This window comes from Phalacrocorax carbo, chromosome 3 (assembly GCF_963921805.1).
Source record: "Phalacrocorax carbo chromosome 3, bPhaCar2.1, whole genome shotgun sequence".
In the NCBI taxonomy this organism is placed as follows: domain Eukaryota; kingdom Metazoa; phylum Chordata; class Aves; order Suliformes; family Phalacrocoracidae; genus Phalacrocorax; species Phalacrocorax carbo.
This window is the reverse complement of record NC_087515.1, coordinates 127,471,868-127,486,491: the sequence shown is the minus strand read 5'-3', so window position 1 is coordinate 127,486,491 and position 14,624 is coordinate 127,471,868. Positions and strand designations below refer to the sequence as shown.

At 52.1% G+C, this 14,624-nt stretch overlaps 1 protein-coding gene across 1 annotated transcript in view; it reads left to right on the top strand.

Moving 5' to 3' along the window:
- Positions 1-5,810, top strand: part of FZD3 (frizzled class receptor 3) — a 60,444-nt gene extending 54,634 nt beyond the window's left edge. Inside the window, exons 5-7 of the mRNA XM_064448307.1 lie at positions 2,295-2,443; positions 4,375-4,608; positions 5,365-5,810. Coding sequence (XP_064304377.1) covers positions 2,295-2,443; positions 4,375-4,608; positions 5,365-5,578 — 597 coding nt within the window. The 3' untranslated portion in view covers positions 5,579-5,810. The remainder of the gene's footprint in view (positions 1-2,294; positions 2,444-4,374; positions 4,609-5,364) is intronic.
- The last annotated feature ends 8,814 nt before the right edge of the window (positions 5,811-14,624 follow it).

Here is a 14,624-nt window from a genome sequence, read left to right as displayed (position 1 = left end):
AGCAGAGACCAGCCCCCCCCTCACTCCAGCCCCTCTCAGGCAGCTGCAGAGAGCGAGAAGGGCTCCCCTCAGCCCCCTCTTCTCCAGGCTAAACCCCCCCAGCCCCCTCAGCCGCCCCCCAGCACACTTGTGCTCCAGACCCTGCCCCAGCCCCGCTGCCCTTCTCTGGACACGCTCCTCTAAAGGATGGTATTGCTTCGTGGCTGATGCAGCCGTACTTCTTTTCCTGTTGCTTAGCTCAAATACTGCTAGGTGGGGTTTTTTGCCATTTTGCTGTTTAGATATTTCACATTCTGTAGCAATTATTTTTCTCTCACCTTTGAGTCTTTATAGGCCAGACAAGCTTCCCGCAAGATAGGCTGGCTGCTCCCTGTCACCCTGCCAGCCCTTCTCCGTACCCCTCTGCTTTCCAGGAAGGTGAACGCAAACCAAATTCCCACAACTGTACCAAGCGTTTCAGTCTCACAGAGCAACGTTCCCCTGACTTGAAACAGCTCACCTGATCTTTTCTTCTGTTTCAAACAGCCCAGCAGATACCCAGATCGCTTTCTTAAGTATAATGGTTTTTATCAGCTGCCTCACTGTCAGTCCCAAAGCTGTTGCTGCAGGTGCTCCTTGTTGGAAAGAGACCTAATTTCATGAGCATCTCCCCATGACGGACCAGCCCCAAACCTTCCTGCCGTATACTCATCCTTGAGCCATCTGCGGATCTTTGTACCTACTTTATTTCTGTTGGGTTCAGGAGAATTTAATGGAAGATCAATCGAATTTCCACCTGCTTAAACATCTTTCCCAGCCTTAGCATTACACATCCTAAAGCCATTCTAGCGGGAATGTCGTCCTGGCATGTCACAATATGAGACAGTCACTGATGTCTTCCCCTCGCCTGTCAGGTCCTTTTTCTGCCTCACGTCTGCTGCTTTTTGGCTGTGCTCCTCCCGGGCAGAAGACCCTTCTGCTCTGGATCTGCTCTGGTTCAAGGCCTGTCAGTCCTTACCCCGGAGGCTGCAGCTACAGGATCTCCTTCCCTCCCTTCTGGTCTCCCTTCTGCTCTTGCCTTTACGCCTCCCGTCCTTTCCCATCATGTGCTTATCATTTGCTTTCTCTCTTGGCCCTGGCTGCCTTCATTTTCTTTCTCTGCTGACAGGACTACCCGCTCTGCTCCTTTATTGTGCCATGGCTGTTCATAGTCCTCGTCCCCTCTTACAGTCACATTTTTCAAGGTGGTTTGCAGACCCGGTCCTTCAGACTCAGCCTTGCTGCGGGCAGTTTTACTGACTTCCCTGGTTGCTGACTATGTTGTGTCTTTTGACTGATCCCACACTTAGGTTTTCTGACCAACTCTCCCGCAGCGGTGATGAAAAGCAGGGACCTTCTGCCTACGCCCCGAGTCATTTAATGGCCAGTAGATGTTTGAGATCTAGAGTACCTTCCACAGTCACAGTGGCAGAGGCAGAGGCACACAAATGCTTACAGAGAACTGAATGACACCAGAATAAGTCTGTTCCTTTCCTCTACAGCCTTATTGTAAGAAGGCGGTGGTACCTTTCAGCTTGCACTTGAAGTTCTCTGTCCTTGAAGGTTCAGTTTTTGAGCTGGGTTATTGATCAAGAGAGTGCCTGGATGCCTGTTTGTTTTAAAACTACCTTACAGACCTTCCTGGAAATAACATTTTGGCGTTTTCTCTGCGCCTTTTCCAAACAAACCCTTTGTATTTCAAAATCTTTCTAAAAATAGACCTCTTGAGCTTTTTCAAATTCAGTTGATCCCCCTGAAGAACCAGGGAGAGGTAGGGTTTTGCCAGGTTGGTGAGAATCAGGCAGTTGTTGCCTTGCCGATGCCTCGAATTCCCGAGGGAGGGAAAATACAGGTATAACCCCCCACTGAAGGGTGAGGAATAAAGGCTTAGCGTTGAACATTCCACGAAGCATTTCTCTGGGATTTTTCCCAACAGCAAATGTAGCACCTGGTTTTATCTAGGTTAATTCCATCAAAGAAACGAGTCTTTACAATTTGTAGACTAGAAAAATATTTCGCAGTTATTCAGGGCACAGACATGAGACTGGAAATACAAAAATAAGGCCAGGACCTCCCAGTGGCTGAAGCTTTTGTTTCACTCAACAGTGGGCTGTACAACACACTCGGTCACGCTCTCGAGAGCCACCAAACAAAGGAACCCTGTTGATGTTTACTTTGGCTCAAGGCAGAGACGGTTATTTTAAACAAGTTAGTAAATGGAGTAGTGAACTATGATGGGTTGTATAATCTTTTTGTCTCTTTTTTTCTCTCTCTAGGTCACTCAGATGAGTCGTCCGGATTTGATTCTCTTTCTCATGAAGTATCTCATGGCTTTGGTCGTTGGGATACCCTCTGTCTTCTGGGTTGGAAGCAAAAAGACTTGTTTTGAGTGGGCCAGCTTTTTCCACGGACGCAGGAAAAAAGAGTGCGTATTGATACCTCATAGATAGTCTGGTGGAGCACTGGCAAATCATCTCCTCTTCCCTTGTCGTCCTGGAAGAGTATTTGGTTAGTTTTCCGTGGAGGCAAAGACAGGAACAGGTAGGAGCAGCTTTCTTAGAAATCTCTCGCTGTCCAAGATGGAGCAAGGAAGGACAAGACAAGGAACAGCTCAAAAAGCCCCTGAGGAGTTGCATATTTTTCTGTAATTATTCTTTGGTCCCAGGATCAAATCTACATTGCTCCGTCTGTTTTCAGAGTATTTTTTAACAAGGGTTAGGCTTCAGTAGAATATTACAACTTCTCTGCCATTTACTGAGAGGTGGCATTTAAAGTTTTTGCTTATAGACGTGCTTATCTAGTCAACTGAATCAGACCTTTAAATTGAAATTAAACGTTCTCTTCACCGTGATTGCAGTTAAAGGCGGTTGTCTCTGCTTTTCATCTTCCCTTGCGCATTAGTGCCAAAGCACAGCTTGATAAAATGGCAGTAAGGATGTCTTACAGCTTCTGTGAGATCGAAAATAATTTAGACGAAGGTACGGCACAAATTTAGAGGCAATCTATATGGTTGTGTAGTAGCGATGAATAGCTGCTTTCAGAATCGTAAATATTGTCTTGTAAGTAGACGTTTCAAAATAGAGGCACAAAGGTAGCAAGCCTTTAAGTGACTACTCCATGCCTTTGGCTTGTACCTCCTTACCAGAACTGTTCTTCTGCTGAGTTTAAAGCAAAATTACCTTCTGTAGAGCTGGAGTCAATTTTTCTTTATTTGAAAGATAACCTAGTAAGATACGCATGGGGTTAGCAACAGCTTCATGTGATTTTTAACGCATGTACGTACGTTTAGATAGGATTTACTTAGAGGTGACGTACTAGTTTGGTGGGTGGAGGACAGGAATAGAGTTAACAAAGGCAGGGAAGCTGTTTTACAGGACTGTCTTATCTCAGACTCGCTATCTCAGGGAGAGCCGGGTGGCTCCTGGAAGTGCCATCCTCTCTCGCGGTGCAGCGAGGCAGCGGGGCAGCTCCCACGCACGGCAGCATCTGGCTGGAGCCGGATTCCTTTGCCGGCCCCATTTATTCCTTGAGCAGTAAGGGGCAGAGCCGCTGCAAACCTCCCTCCTTAGGTAGCCTGTGATCCTCTGCGAGCACAAAAATGAAGAGGAGGAGCTAGCCGGGCTGAGGAAACAGAACATGAAAGAATAATATAGAGAATGGGAGGGGAGGAAAAGGCCTCCCCACAAAAAAGAGATTAAAAAAAAAGGAAGAAAAAAGGAATCTCGGGGATGCAATCCCACCTCCTTTCATCGTGCTATGGTAGAGCGGCCAAGCGTGTGCCCCTCTGCCGGCCCTTCCCAGCAAGGGATTTCAGCAAACAGAGGAGCTGTGGGACTGTAACCGCAGATCTGAGGGCTACAGGCCAGTTGCTTATGCGTTATTAGATATGTTGTATTTCATCTGGTGTTCTCCTCCTGCTGCCAGTTTTAATCCAGATTTTAAATGCTCATTTGAGCGAGGAAGCGGCTTCCCATGTTCCCTGAGGGGCAGTTCCCTGCGTAATCCCAGCTTGCCGAGTCACAGCGCTGTCCCAAGGATTTTTCTTGCAGCAATAAGGCCATAAGCGAATCCACTGCCGTTATTCCACGTGTCTAGGCTTGAGGATCAGATACAGGGAGTAGGAAAGATTCAAGAATATGAACTTTGCTAAAATATCCAAATACCCAAGTCTAAAATATCCAAAGAGCTGCTTCAACATTAGGCAAATAGAGGTATTATGATGCAAATAAATGGTCTTATTTGCCAAGCTGGAATATTTGTCCGTTCCGTTTGTAAAATAGCTATAGTGCTGTTACTGCGATCGCTTTTGTGTCGCAGTCATCGCTGTTAACGATTCAAATTGCATGTCTTGTCCAGAGTTGTAAACGAGAGTCGGCAAGTGCTGCAAGAGCCAGACTTCGCTCAGTCCCTTCTGAGAGACCCCAACACCCCCATCATCCGAAAGTCGAGAGGCACTTCCACACAGGGCACCTCGACCCACGCCTCCTCCACCCAGCTGGCGATGATGGACGACCAAAGGAGCAAGGCGGGCAGCGTCCACAGCAAAGTGAGCAGCTACCACGGCAGCCTGCACCGGTCGCGTGACGGCCGGTAGGTTTCTTCTTTTTAAAACCTTGTAGGAAATTGGACAAGCCTCTGCTAGCCCGACGTTTGGCCATCGCGTTGCTAAAACTGGAAGTTCCAATAATATTTACTTTCTCTGATTGTTTCTGCTGTCCCTGCTAGCATCTGCATTGGAGAGAGAAAAAAAATAGCGTGATATTTTCAGAATCTGAGTTAGTCTTCATGAATGCGTTGAGCGCTGGGTTTTGGGTTGACTGTTGGACTTGGTGATCCTACTGGTCCAACCATAATGATTCTTGGAGTCTATGATTCTATGATTTTCCTGCAAAGGCAGCGATCTGTGTTGCATCATCTAAGCGCGTGGGAAAACAGATCTCTCCCAAAGTCGGCTTTAGTGTTTTTGTGGCTGCTTTTGTCTGCGTGTAAATCGATTTTGTTTCTGTAAATAGCCCTAGCCCTGCTGAAGTAAACAACCATAAAAGTTACCCACTCTAACTTGAGGTGTAGTTAAGGTTTAGAACATAATTCATCATCAAGTATTTTACTCACCTAATTATCGATACTATACATAGCGCTGCAGTGAGAACCAGGCTGCGTAAGGAGTTGAAACAATTTGCCCGGGGCTGCGTAAGCTGAATGACGGCGCTAAACAGAGCACGGCCTTTTTCACAGAAGCAGAGGGTTTATGTGCGTGTGCGTGCACATGCACCGAGATTTATTTACATTCTTTCATGACTGCGGCGGTAACAATAGCAATAATTGTCCTCTATTTTTATAAATCAGGTACACTCCCTGCAGCTACAGAGGCGTAGAAGAAAGACTACCTCACGGCAGCATGTCACGACTGACTGATCATTCCAGGCATAGCAGTTCTCACCGGCTGAACGAACAGTCGCGTCACAGCAGCATCAGGGACCTCAGCGGCAACCCGCTGACACACATCACGCACGGGACCAGCATGAACCGCGTTATCGAAGAGGACGGCACCAGCGCTTGAGCCGCTTTTCTCGGAAAGGGGTAGTTGGTGTGGTTGCACGGCTCGTGGTCCCTTCCTCAGCGATGTGATAACGCTCAGTATTATCGTGCCTCTCGTCGGGTGCTGATTTTTGTGCATCAGGAAGCCAGAACTGGCTTCTTCGTGTTGAAGCCGGCGTTGTTGTACTCGCTTCAGAGCTAGCGTGTTCGGCAGTCTCGAATTATTGAGTAAAAAGCTGGTTGCCTCATTTGAACCTATCTGTAGGTAATTATTTATTCCGTAACTGTTACTCATCAGACGCCTGTTGCTGAATCACTTATTCTGTGCTGAAAAAACTCTCCCCCTGCCTCCGACGGCTCTGCGTGTCGGTAGGTGTTACCCTTGCAGACTCGCTGGCAGGGTCACGCTAAGCTTCTTGTAAAGCATAAGGGAACTCCTGGGATACCGAAGGAATTCCTCCGCGCACCTCTCTGACGAGATAACAAACTGCTACTCGTTTCCGTCGAGCGCAGGGGGAGGGGACGCATATTAAACGCTGTATAAAGGACACCTGCGCGAATCGGCGGGCGCTTTTAATGGTTACGCTGGAAATGCAACGCAGGAGCGAGCGTTTTGGAGAAGGAAAGGAGAGGAGACTCCGCTGATGATCACCAGCTCTTAGCAGAGCTGTTCAGGCTCAGTTGTTGGGGTGGGGCGGGCGGGCGGGGGGAAGAGAGAGGCAGGGAAGGGTGATTTTTGTATAACTTGCATTGTCCTTGCTTTTTTACAAAATACTATTTAAATTTTCTACTTGTTTACAATTTAGGTAGGAAGAGATCGATTTTAAAACCAGTTATCTAGATAATATTCAGCCACTTATTTTTTAGATTAATGTGCAAAAGCTGAGATTGCCTGTTCCTCATCTATTTAAAATAATAATGGAAAAGCTGCATTTGTCACCCAGACGGGAACGGCCAGCCTTTCCCTTACAAACAGAACAGATCCTGGTCACAAACTCCGTAGCCTGGGTGAGGAAGGCTGAGGCCAGAACAGGCGGGAGGAGTTTAATCAGGGACGGCCCACCTTCCTTGCGGTGTCGGGGCTATTTTTTCGGAGGGTTCTCTTTGCGCTGAGCGAGCGGGGAGCAGGGATTTGGACACCGGTGGGACAAATCCAGGCGGGAGCTGCCGGTGGGTGGGGAAAGAGCGGGGTGCAGCAGGCAGAAACCCGCGGCATTGCCGCCGTGAGGAGGAGGAGGCGGGTATCCACGTACATTGTTGGCTCCTTCCCAGCCGGGGAGCTCGCATGACCGATCGACCTCCCCTGCAGGTTATTTTCTTTTCACCCCCCCCCACTAGAGTCAAAGTGGAGAATTCTCAGTTTGGGCTTTTTTTTCGTGTAAATAATCTGCCAGGGTACTGCAAGTCGTTGTCGACGCTGCAGGCAAAAGCCGAGGCGCGTCTCGGGTGGCGCGGCAGATCTTCGGAAGCATCCGCTGAAGGATGCGTTCAGCACCAGGAAACACTGATTGCATTTAAACCTACCTCAGTCGTTACTACGGATCATTGCTGGGAAGTGAATACTTATTTTTGCGTTGTCCTTACATAAGTCCCTTTTTGACCTGTTTGAGGCGCGTTGAAAAGCCTTTGCACACGCTTGGATGGCACAACCTCGGGGGCAGGAGCAGGGCAACAACCCCGCGGTGCCTCTTCAGAGGGTCTCGCGACCGGCAGGAGCGGCGCTGCGCTACGACTGCGCATGTTAAGTGTAGCTGATGACACAAGGGCAAAGCACGCAACCGTGTGCGCTGAAACCGACGCTTGCCCTGGGAGTCACCGTGTCTTAGAAATATATTTACTGTAAATTTAACGGCTTCAAGCTGCGTCAGGAGAGGTTTAGGTTGGAGATGAGGGAAAATGCCTTCCCTGCCAGAGGGGTCAGGCCCTGGCACAGGCTGCCCAGAGAGGTGGGGGAGTCACCGTCCCTGGGGGGGTTCAAACACCGTGCAGCCGTGGCACTTGGGGACATTATTTAGGAGGTCTGGGGGTGTTGGGTTGGGGTTGGACTTGGTGATCCTACAGGTCTTTCCCAACCTTAGTGTTTCTATGATCCTAAATTATCTTTCTTGCTTCCACCGTGCTTTTGCTCCAAAGTAGAGGCACCAAGCGGCCCCAATGTGGTCTAACAAAGCTTAGCAACAACTCCACGCTCGCTCTATTGCCAGTGCAGGGAGGGCGGCTGCCGCACCGAGCGCCCGGGGCGGAGCAGACTCCGCTTTGCTGTTTGCTCAGCAAACAGCCCCGGGGGTCGTCCGCGGGGATAACTGTCCGCATACGGCTAGCTCACCTCTTTCAGAGCAGGCGGGGATGAAAAATCTTTTGAGTGACTTCAGCTGGCAAAACTACAATTCCCTCTAAGCCGCAAAGGTGGAACCCTTTTTTATTTTCAAATTCAGCTTCTACTGAATAACTCGCTGCTTCGAAGGGACGGTAGTTTTATGAATCTGGATCTGCAAAAGGAGCCGGGCAGCTGAGTTTCCGTAAACGCTGTAACGGAACTAAATAAGCTCAAGTGTTTATGTTGAGCTTCTTGGCTCAATTTCTACGTCTTTTTTTTTTTTTTTAATTGTAGCAATGCTTTGACTTGTTTAGAGTCAGGGAGGGGAATGATGACGGAGGTTTGAAATATGTCCTCCTTGAAATGATGTTAATTTGTGAGGTTTAGTCCTCTGTATTGTTTCCAGATGGGAATAGCTAAGCTGCTCCTTGCGCACACGTCCTGTACACAAGGGACAGACTCCTGTCACCCCAGAGAGGTGATTAAAATGTAAAACTCGAGTTCTGGCTGGGTTTTATGTCCCCACCCTGCCCTGTAATCCCAAACCCCCGCTTTTATCTTCAACACCTGAATTAGCGCGCTGCTCTCTATTTCTGCGAAGCACTACTTCCCAGGACTTCAGAGCCCTTTACCAAGGACTGTTTCAGGTTTCACGTGTACCATTTCCCTGGCTGGGACACTCGCAGGGCTTCAGCTCCCAAATCATTGCCAATCTTTAAATTTCCCTGGAGCTTAAATCCCGGCCTAGGGCAGCATTCTGTTGCAGAAACACTCTGGCTGCTTTGGGCCCGGCTGACCTAACGCACCTGACCTCAACACACGTTCCTTGGGATTTACCAGCAGCGCTTTGTCCCTTGCTGGAGACACGTGCCGCAGCTCTCCCAGCAAAAGCCTGACCCTCTCTCCTTTGAAGCAGGTGGAGAATAGAATCAGAGAATCATAGAACCACTAAGGTTGAAAAAGACCTCTGAGACCATCAAGTCCAACCCCCAACCCAACACCCCCAGGCCTCCTAAACCATGGCCCCAAGTGCCACGGCTGCACGGTGTTTGAACCCCCCCAGGGACGGTGACACCCCCACCTCTCTGGGCAGCCTGTGCCAGGGCCTGACCCCTCTGGCAGGGAAGGCATTTTCCCTCACACCCAACCTAAACCTCCCCTGACGCAGCCTGGGGCCGGTTCCTCTCGTCCTGTCCCTGGTGACTTGGGAGCAGAGACCAGCCCCCCCCTCACTCCAGCCCCTCTCAGGCAGCTGCAGAGAGCGAGAAGGGCTCCCCTCAGCCCCCCCTTCTCCAGGCTAAACCCCCCCAGCCCCCCCAGCCGCCCCCCAGCACACTTGTGCTCCAGACCCTGCCCCAGCCCCGCTGCCCTTCTCTGGACACGCTCCAGCCCCTCAAGGCCCTGCTTGGCCTGAGGAAGCTGCACGCAGAGGAGCTGTCCGTAGCCTGCTTTCCCCAGTTCATCCCAATGGCGGGTTAATGAATTTCCATCGTACGCGTACGATGACCGAAGCCTCAGAATGCTGCTTTGCAAGAGCGCGATATGAAAGCTTCCCATAAAATCCACGGCTTCTTACTCCCCGTATTCCCGGGTAACTGAATCTCCACGTTATTTGCGGCCGTGTCACTCCCCGGCAGCTGTACATCCTCGAGAAGTGACGGTGGTGGCCGGTCGCCCCGGGTCTCCCCTGCGGGCTGGCACAGCGCGCTTCGCCCCAAGACCTTTGCTCTCCCATCCGGGCAAAGCGGGAGGTGGCCGGGGCAGGCGAGCGCTGGGCTGCAGCTGGTGAATACAGGCATCGGCCCCTCGGCCGCTGACCACAGACCCCCCAGAGTGTGCGACGTTCCTTCTTTCTTAATCCCTTCGTAGCTCCCGTCGTTCACTGAAGCATCATGAACCAGAGGCGCGGTCGTATTGCGTGGAAAAATCAGCTGCAGGAGCCCGCAGCCGCCTTCCTGGTGGGCTGGTAGCGCTCCTCTCTTTAAAGTGTAAAAAAAAATCCAACAGCAGCAAAAAGCCACATTTAGTTGTAAATTTCTTTGTCTGCTCTCAAGCACTCTCTGTTTCTTAGTGCTTAGACCTCCATTTTGCTACCAAAGCTTTAGATAGAAGCTGAAATCTGGCCGCAGCCAAATGGTTCCAGCAAGGAGGGGAAGGAAAACCCCTCGGGAAGGGTCCGGGAGGCCGTGAGAAGAGCCGGGCGAGTTGGGGCCAGCCCTTAGAGCGATGCCCACCCTTCTGGGGAGCCGACCCCGCAGCACAGCTCCGGGGAGGCGAGGACCCCCAAAAACTCCTCATCGGGGAGCGGGGAGCCCCGGCTGCACCGTGGAACCGGGGCGCAGAGCAGAGCGACTTGAACAGCAGAACGTCGAGTTGAATGTGAAACTCCACTCCCGCCGCCCTGGGCTTCGTCGTAACGGGATCGGGATTTATTTTCACCCAAGGCGGGTGTTTTTTCGCGGGTTTTGCCTGTCGCCAACGCTGTCAGGCCCGTGCGCCGCGGGAACCCGGTGCAGGTGACGGCGCTGCCCCCTCCTCCGGCGCTTTCCCTCGACGCGCTCGTGTCCGTGTTGTAATTTCATCCATTCCTGAATGGGAGAGGAAGAAGCTTTCGTGTTCGTGAGGCCTGTACGTAGAGGGTGCACGTGGCTGTTAGGACCTGACCGTAGCTGACTTGACTTTGCACTCGGCTCTTGGTAGGCTCGTTTACAGTAGTCCAGTGTCGGTTTTGTAACGTTTGATTTTTAGCACTTTAACTGTGAGTGTACAAACGGATTATATTGTAGTGGGTGTACATTTTCATTTTAAACCTTTAAAAGTTTTTAATAAAACAATGGGAAAAAAAATCCTAGTCTCTTCATCAACAGGCTTTCAAACCCTCGCCGATGTGCGTAACAACACACCCCCCTCTAAAACCCAGTTTAGGGCGGCTACGGTTTAAATATTAGATTTTCCTCCAGCTAGCGGCACTCTGAATTTGAAGAAAGACTTTCCAGACCTCACCTTTCCGAACATCTGTGCTCGCGGACGCCCGGCACCCTTGCAGCGAACACGGAGCTCTCCGCGGACGCGGGGCTCTGGTTCGTTCTGCCCTTTGATGAGCAACAGGCCACTCAAACCAGCGGCGCTCGGCGAGCGAGGAGACGAGCGAGCCAACGGCTGGCGGCCAGCTTTGGGAGTGGGAATACTGGGAGGGTCTGGGCGTTCGTGCTGGGATTTTTGTTGCCAGATCGAAACAGGGAATGGGATGAGCTGGGGTTTTTTTAAGTAGCTGTCAAGCTGCTACTCGGATACGTGGTTATTTCAGTGTGGGAAGCCGTACGCTCCGAGTCTCGCATGGCTGGTGATAAAATAACTTATTCTAATAATCACAGATGGTGCTGGTTTAATATACGGTGCTTTTTTGAGTCTCGTTAAGATAAATAACTCACTTCAGGGATGAAACTTTAGGAGCTGCCGATTAAGACACAGGTCGTGCAGGGCCATGCGGAGACGCGACATCCTCAGTGGAGCGGCTCCGTCCCGAAACATCGGGATGCTGGGGATGCCACAACCGCAGCACCCGAAAAGCCCCTCGGAGAGGTGGCGGTCGGCTGTGGAAAAACAGGACAAAGCGAGGCAGGGCTGCGGCTGCCCACCCTGCCACCAGGGCCTGCCCCGCGGGGGCAGAGCGGACAAAGTCCCTTCTCCTTCGTCTTCCCTGAATTTAAACCATCGCTGTTGCGGTTTGTGAGCTGTGCCGGCTCCCAAGTCGGGCGGCTGAAGAAATGGTCTGCCTTGGCCTCCGGGAGCAGCCGGCGGGATTTGTCACTGCAGCTGGAACCAGCCAGGATGAGGAATCGGGGCTCACCTCGCTCATCTTCCCGCTCTTTGCGCTGCAGTAGCAGGTCCCCAAGGGGTTAATGAAGGGGACGAGGGGCTGGGGAGGAGATGGGAGTCACCCAGAGCGAGCTCAGGGTGCCCCAAAGCAAAGTTTAAAGACAGTTTTGGGGACGTGGCTGGAGCTGGAGGCAGCGGCAGCCCAGAGCCCTGGTCCTCCCTAGGCTGAGATTAAGGGCAGCGTATTTTAGCTGCTGTCACGTTCCCGATGCAGCTGAGCCCCTCCTGTTTGCTGTTTTGGGCCCAGCCTTGCCCCTCAGCCCTGCCGACCCCTGCCCTCACTGCGACTCCTCCACCGGTTTGAAGGGAGAAAAGCATCCGGCCACGCTAATTTAATTCCTAAAGGAATTAAAATCTCCAGGAAATCCTCGATAATAAAAGACTGAAACAAAACGGGTGGAAATAGAAGGATCTTTTACAAAAAAGTCATTTTCTTCAGGCGTTATCGCCAGCTCGATGCTGCTCCCGCCCAGCGGGACAAAGCTGCCGACCCTTTGGCATGACCGTGCGCTGGGATCCACGTTTTAAACGTGCTTCGCTACCGGTCCAACTGGTTTTTATGATAATACTCCCAGCGCCTTTGATCGATATTCAGTCTCCGGTTTCGGTGCCTGCTCCCAACGCCCACATCCCGCGATCCTGCCAGCACCTCCCGCTCCCTCTCTGTCTCACAGGGACATCTCCGAGGGCTTCAGCCGCTCTCTCCTCACCCCTCTCATTTCATTCCTCCTTTATTAAATCCCCCTTTCCACTGAGACACTTTGCTTCGCGCCCCCATTTATCGCGTCGCCTCCGCAACTCCCCCGCGGCGCTTGGGTGCGTATCGAAGCAGCCGCCTCCGCGTTGCCGCTGGCTTTAAAAAGTGGCCGGGACGTCTGCGGGGGAGGGCTGCAGGGACGCTCGGCAACTCGGAGGTGTCGCGACACCTGACACGGCGAGGAAGCTGAAGCAGGATGGATCTGCAGTGCCAAACGGTCGCCAGCCTCGTCCCAAGCTGCTGTAATAGAACATTTATAATGTTTTTATGCAATTTATACAATTTATAACAATAACATTTATATAGCATAGAATGAAATAGAATAGAATATGTAAATATATAAAAAGGCTGATGTCTTCTTCCCCTCTGCTCCCAGTCACTCTTCCTTCCTGATTTCTGATTTTTTTAGGGTTTGGGGTTTGGTTACTATATCGTCCTCTGGGGGTTGTGTCGGTTTAACCAGAAAAAAGATGATAGTTTCACCCTCCTCAGCTGCCAGCTCCCAGGGCAGGGGCTGCAGGTGCTGGTGAGAAGAGCAGCTGAAGAGCTGACGGCTCATGGCTTGGACGGGGGGACCCTTTGCTGGGCAACAAACTGGCCGGATGGCCAAGCCCAGAGAGTTGTGGTGACGGAGCTAAATCCAGCTGGCGGCCGGTCACGACTGGGGCTCCCCAGGGCTCAGCGCTGGGGCCGGTCTTGCTTAATGTATTTGTCAATGATCTGGGCGAGGGGATCGAGTGCGCCCTCAGTGAGGTGCAGATGACACCAAGCTGGGCGGGAGTATGGATCTGCTCGAGGGCAGGGAGGCTCTGCAGAGGGACCTGGGCAGGCTGGATTGATGGGCCAAGGCCAGTTGTGTGAGGTTTAACAAGGCCCAGTGCCGGGTCCTGCCCTTGGGTCACACCAACCCCAGGCAGCGCCCCAGGCCTGGGGCAGAGGGGCTGGGAAGTGCCCAGCGGAGAAGGCCCTGGGGGTGCTGGCTGACAGCCGGCTGGGCATGAGCCAGCAGTGCCCGGGTGGCCAAGGAGGCCACCAGCCCCCGGGCTTGTGTCAGCACTGGGGTGGCCAGCAGGAGCCGGGCAGGGATGGGGCCCCTGTGCTCGGCCCTGGGGAGGCCCCACCTCGAATGCTGGGCTCAGGTTTGGGCCCCTCGGGACAAGAAGGGCCTTGAGGGGCTGGAGCGTGTCCAGAGAAGGGCAGCGGAGCTGGGGCAGGGTCTGGAGCACAAGTGTGCTGGGGGGCGGCTGAGGGGGCTGGGGGGGTTTAGCCTGGAGCAGAGGGGGCTGAGGGGAGCCCTTCCCGCTCTCTGCAATTGTTTTCTTTCTTTTAAATCCACCTTGTTTGGTGTAGACAGCTCCTCTGCCGCTTCTCATGTTTGTTGGCCCAGTGCTGGTGTGGCAGGTTCCTGTTTTTAGGGGAACGTGCTGAAAAAATCCCTTAGGGCTGTGAATTGCAACATAATCCAGCTACAAATCCCACCTGGAATCTGTCAGAAGCGACGAGCCCTGACATACCTCTACCGAGCTCCTGCGATGCCTTCAAAGCCCTCTGATCTCCTCCGTGGAAACGCTGCCGTCAGATAAGGCTCGGCCCCTGCCAAAAGACGTGAAACATCTGCTTGGCTGCAAAAAGTGGGATTACACAAAAGCCAGCCTTGTTCCTAATATTTAATTTTTGGGGGGGAACCAGCTCCTCATGCAGGTTCTCCCTTGCATGGGGGCTTTGTGGCGGACCCTGAACCCCGAGGACGAGGTGCTACCAAGCCCTAGGGGATGGTGACGCCGACTGGAGTGGGGCCGGCGAAGTCCCAGCTCGTGGAGGAGCAATAAAACCTGGGACTAACCAAAAATTTGGACCCCATCAAACACCAGAAGGATCTTTATACTTCAAATCATTTTTCCCACTTGAGAAGTTTTTCCCTAAATGCAATTCTGAAGCACCTGGTTGTCCAGAAAAGCTCCTGGAGCTCCCTTGGGAGGCCCGACCTTGGCGGCAGCCCAACAAAACCTGAGCCCGCAGCGCTGCCTGGGCATGGCTCAGCAGATGAAGGGTTAACACTGGTCTTTGGGTGCCTTTAACTGTGAGCAAAACCCCCAAATCCTGCCAAACCTCATT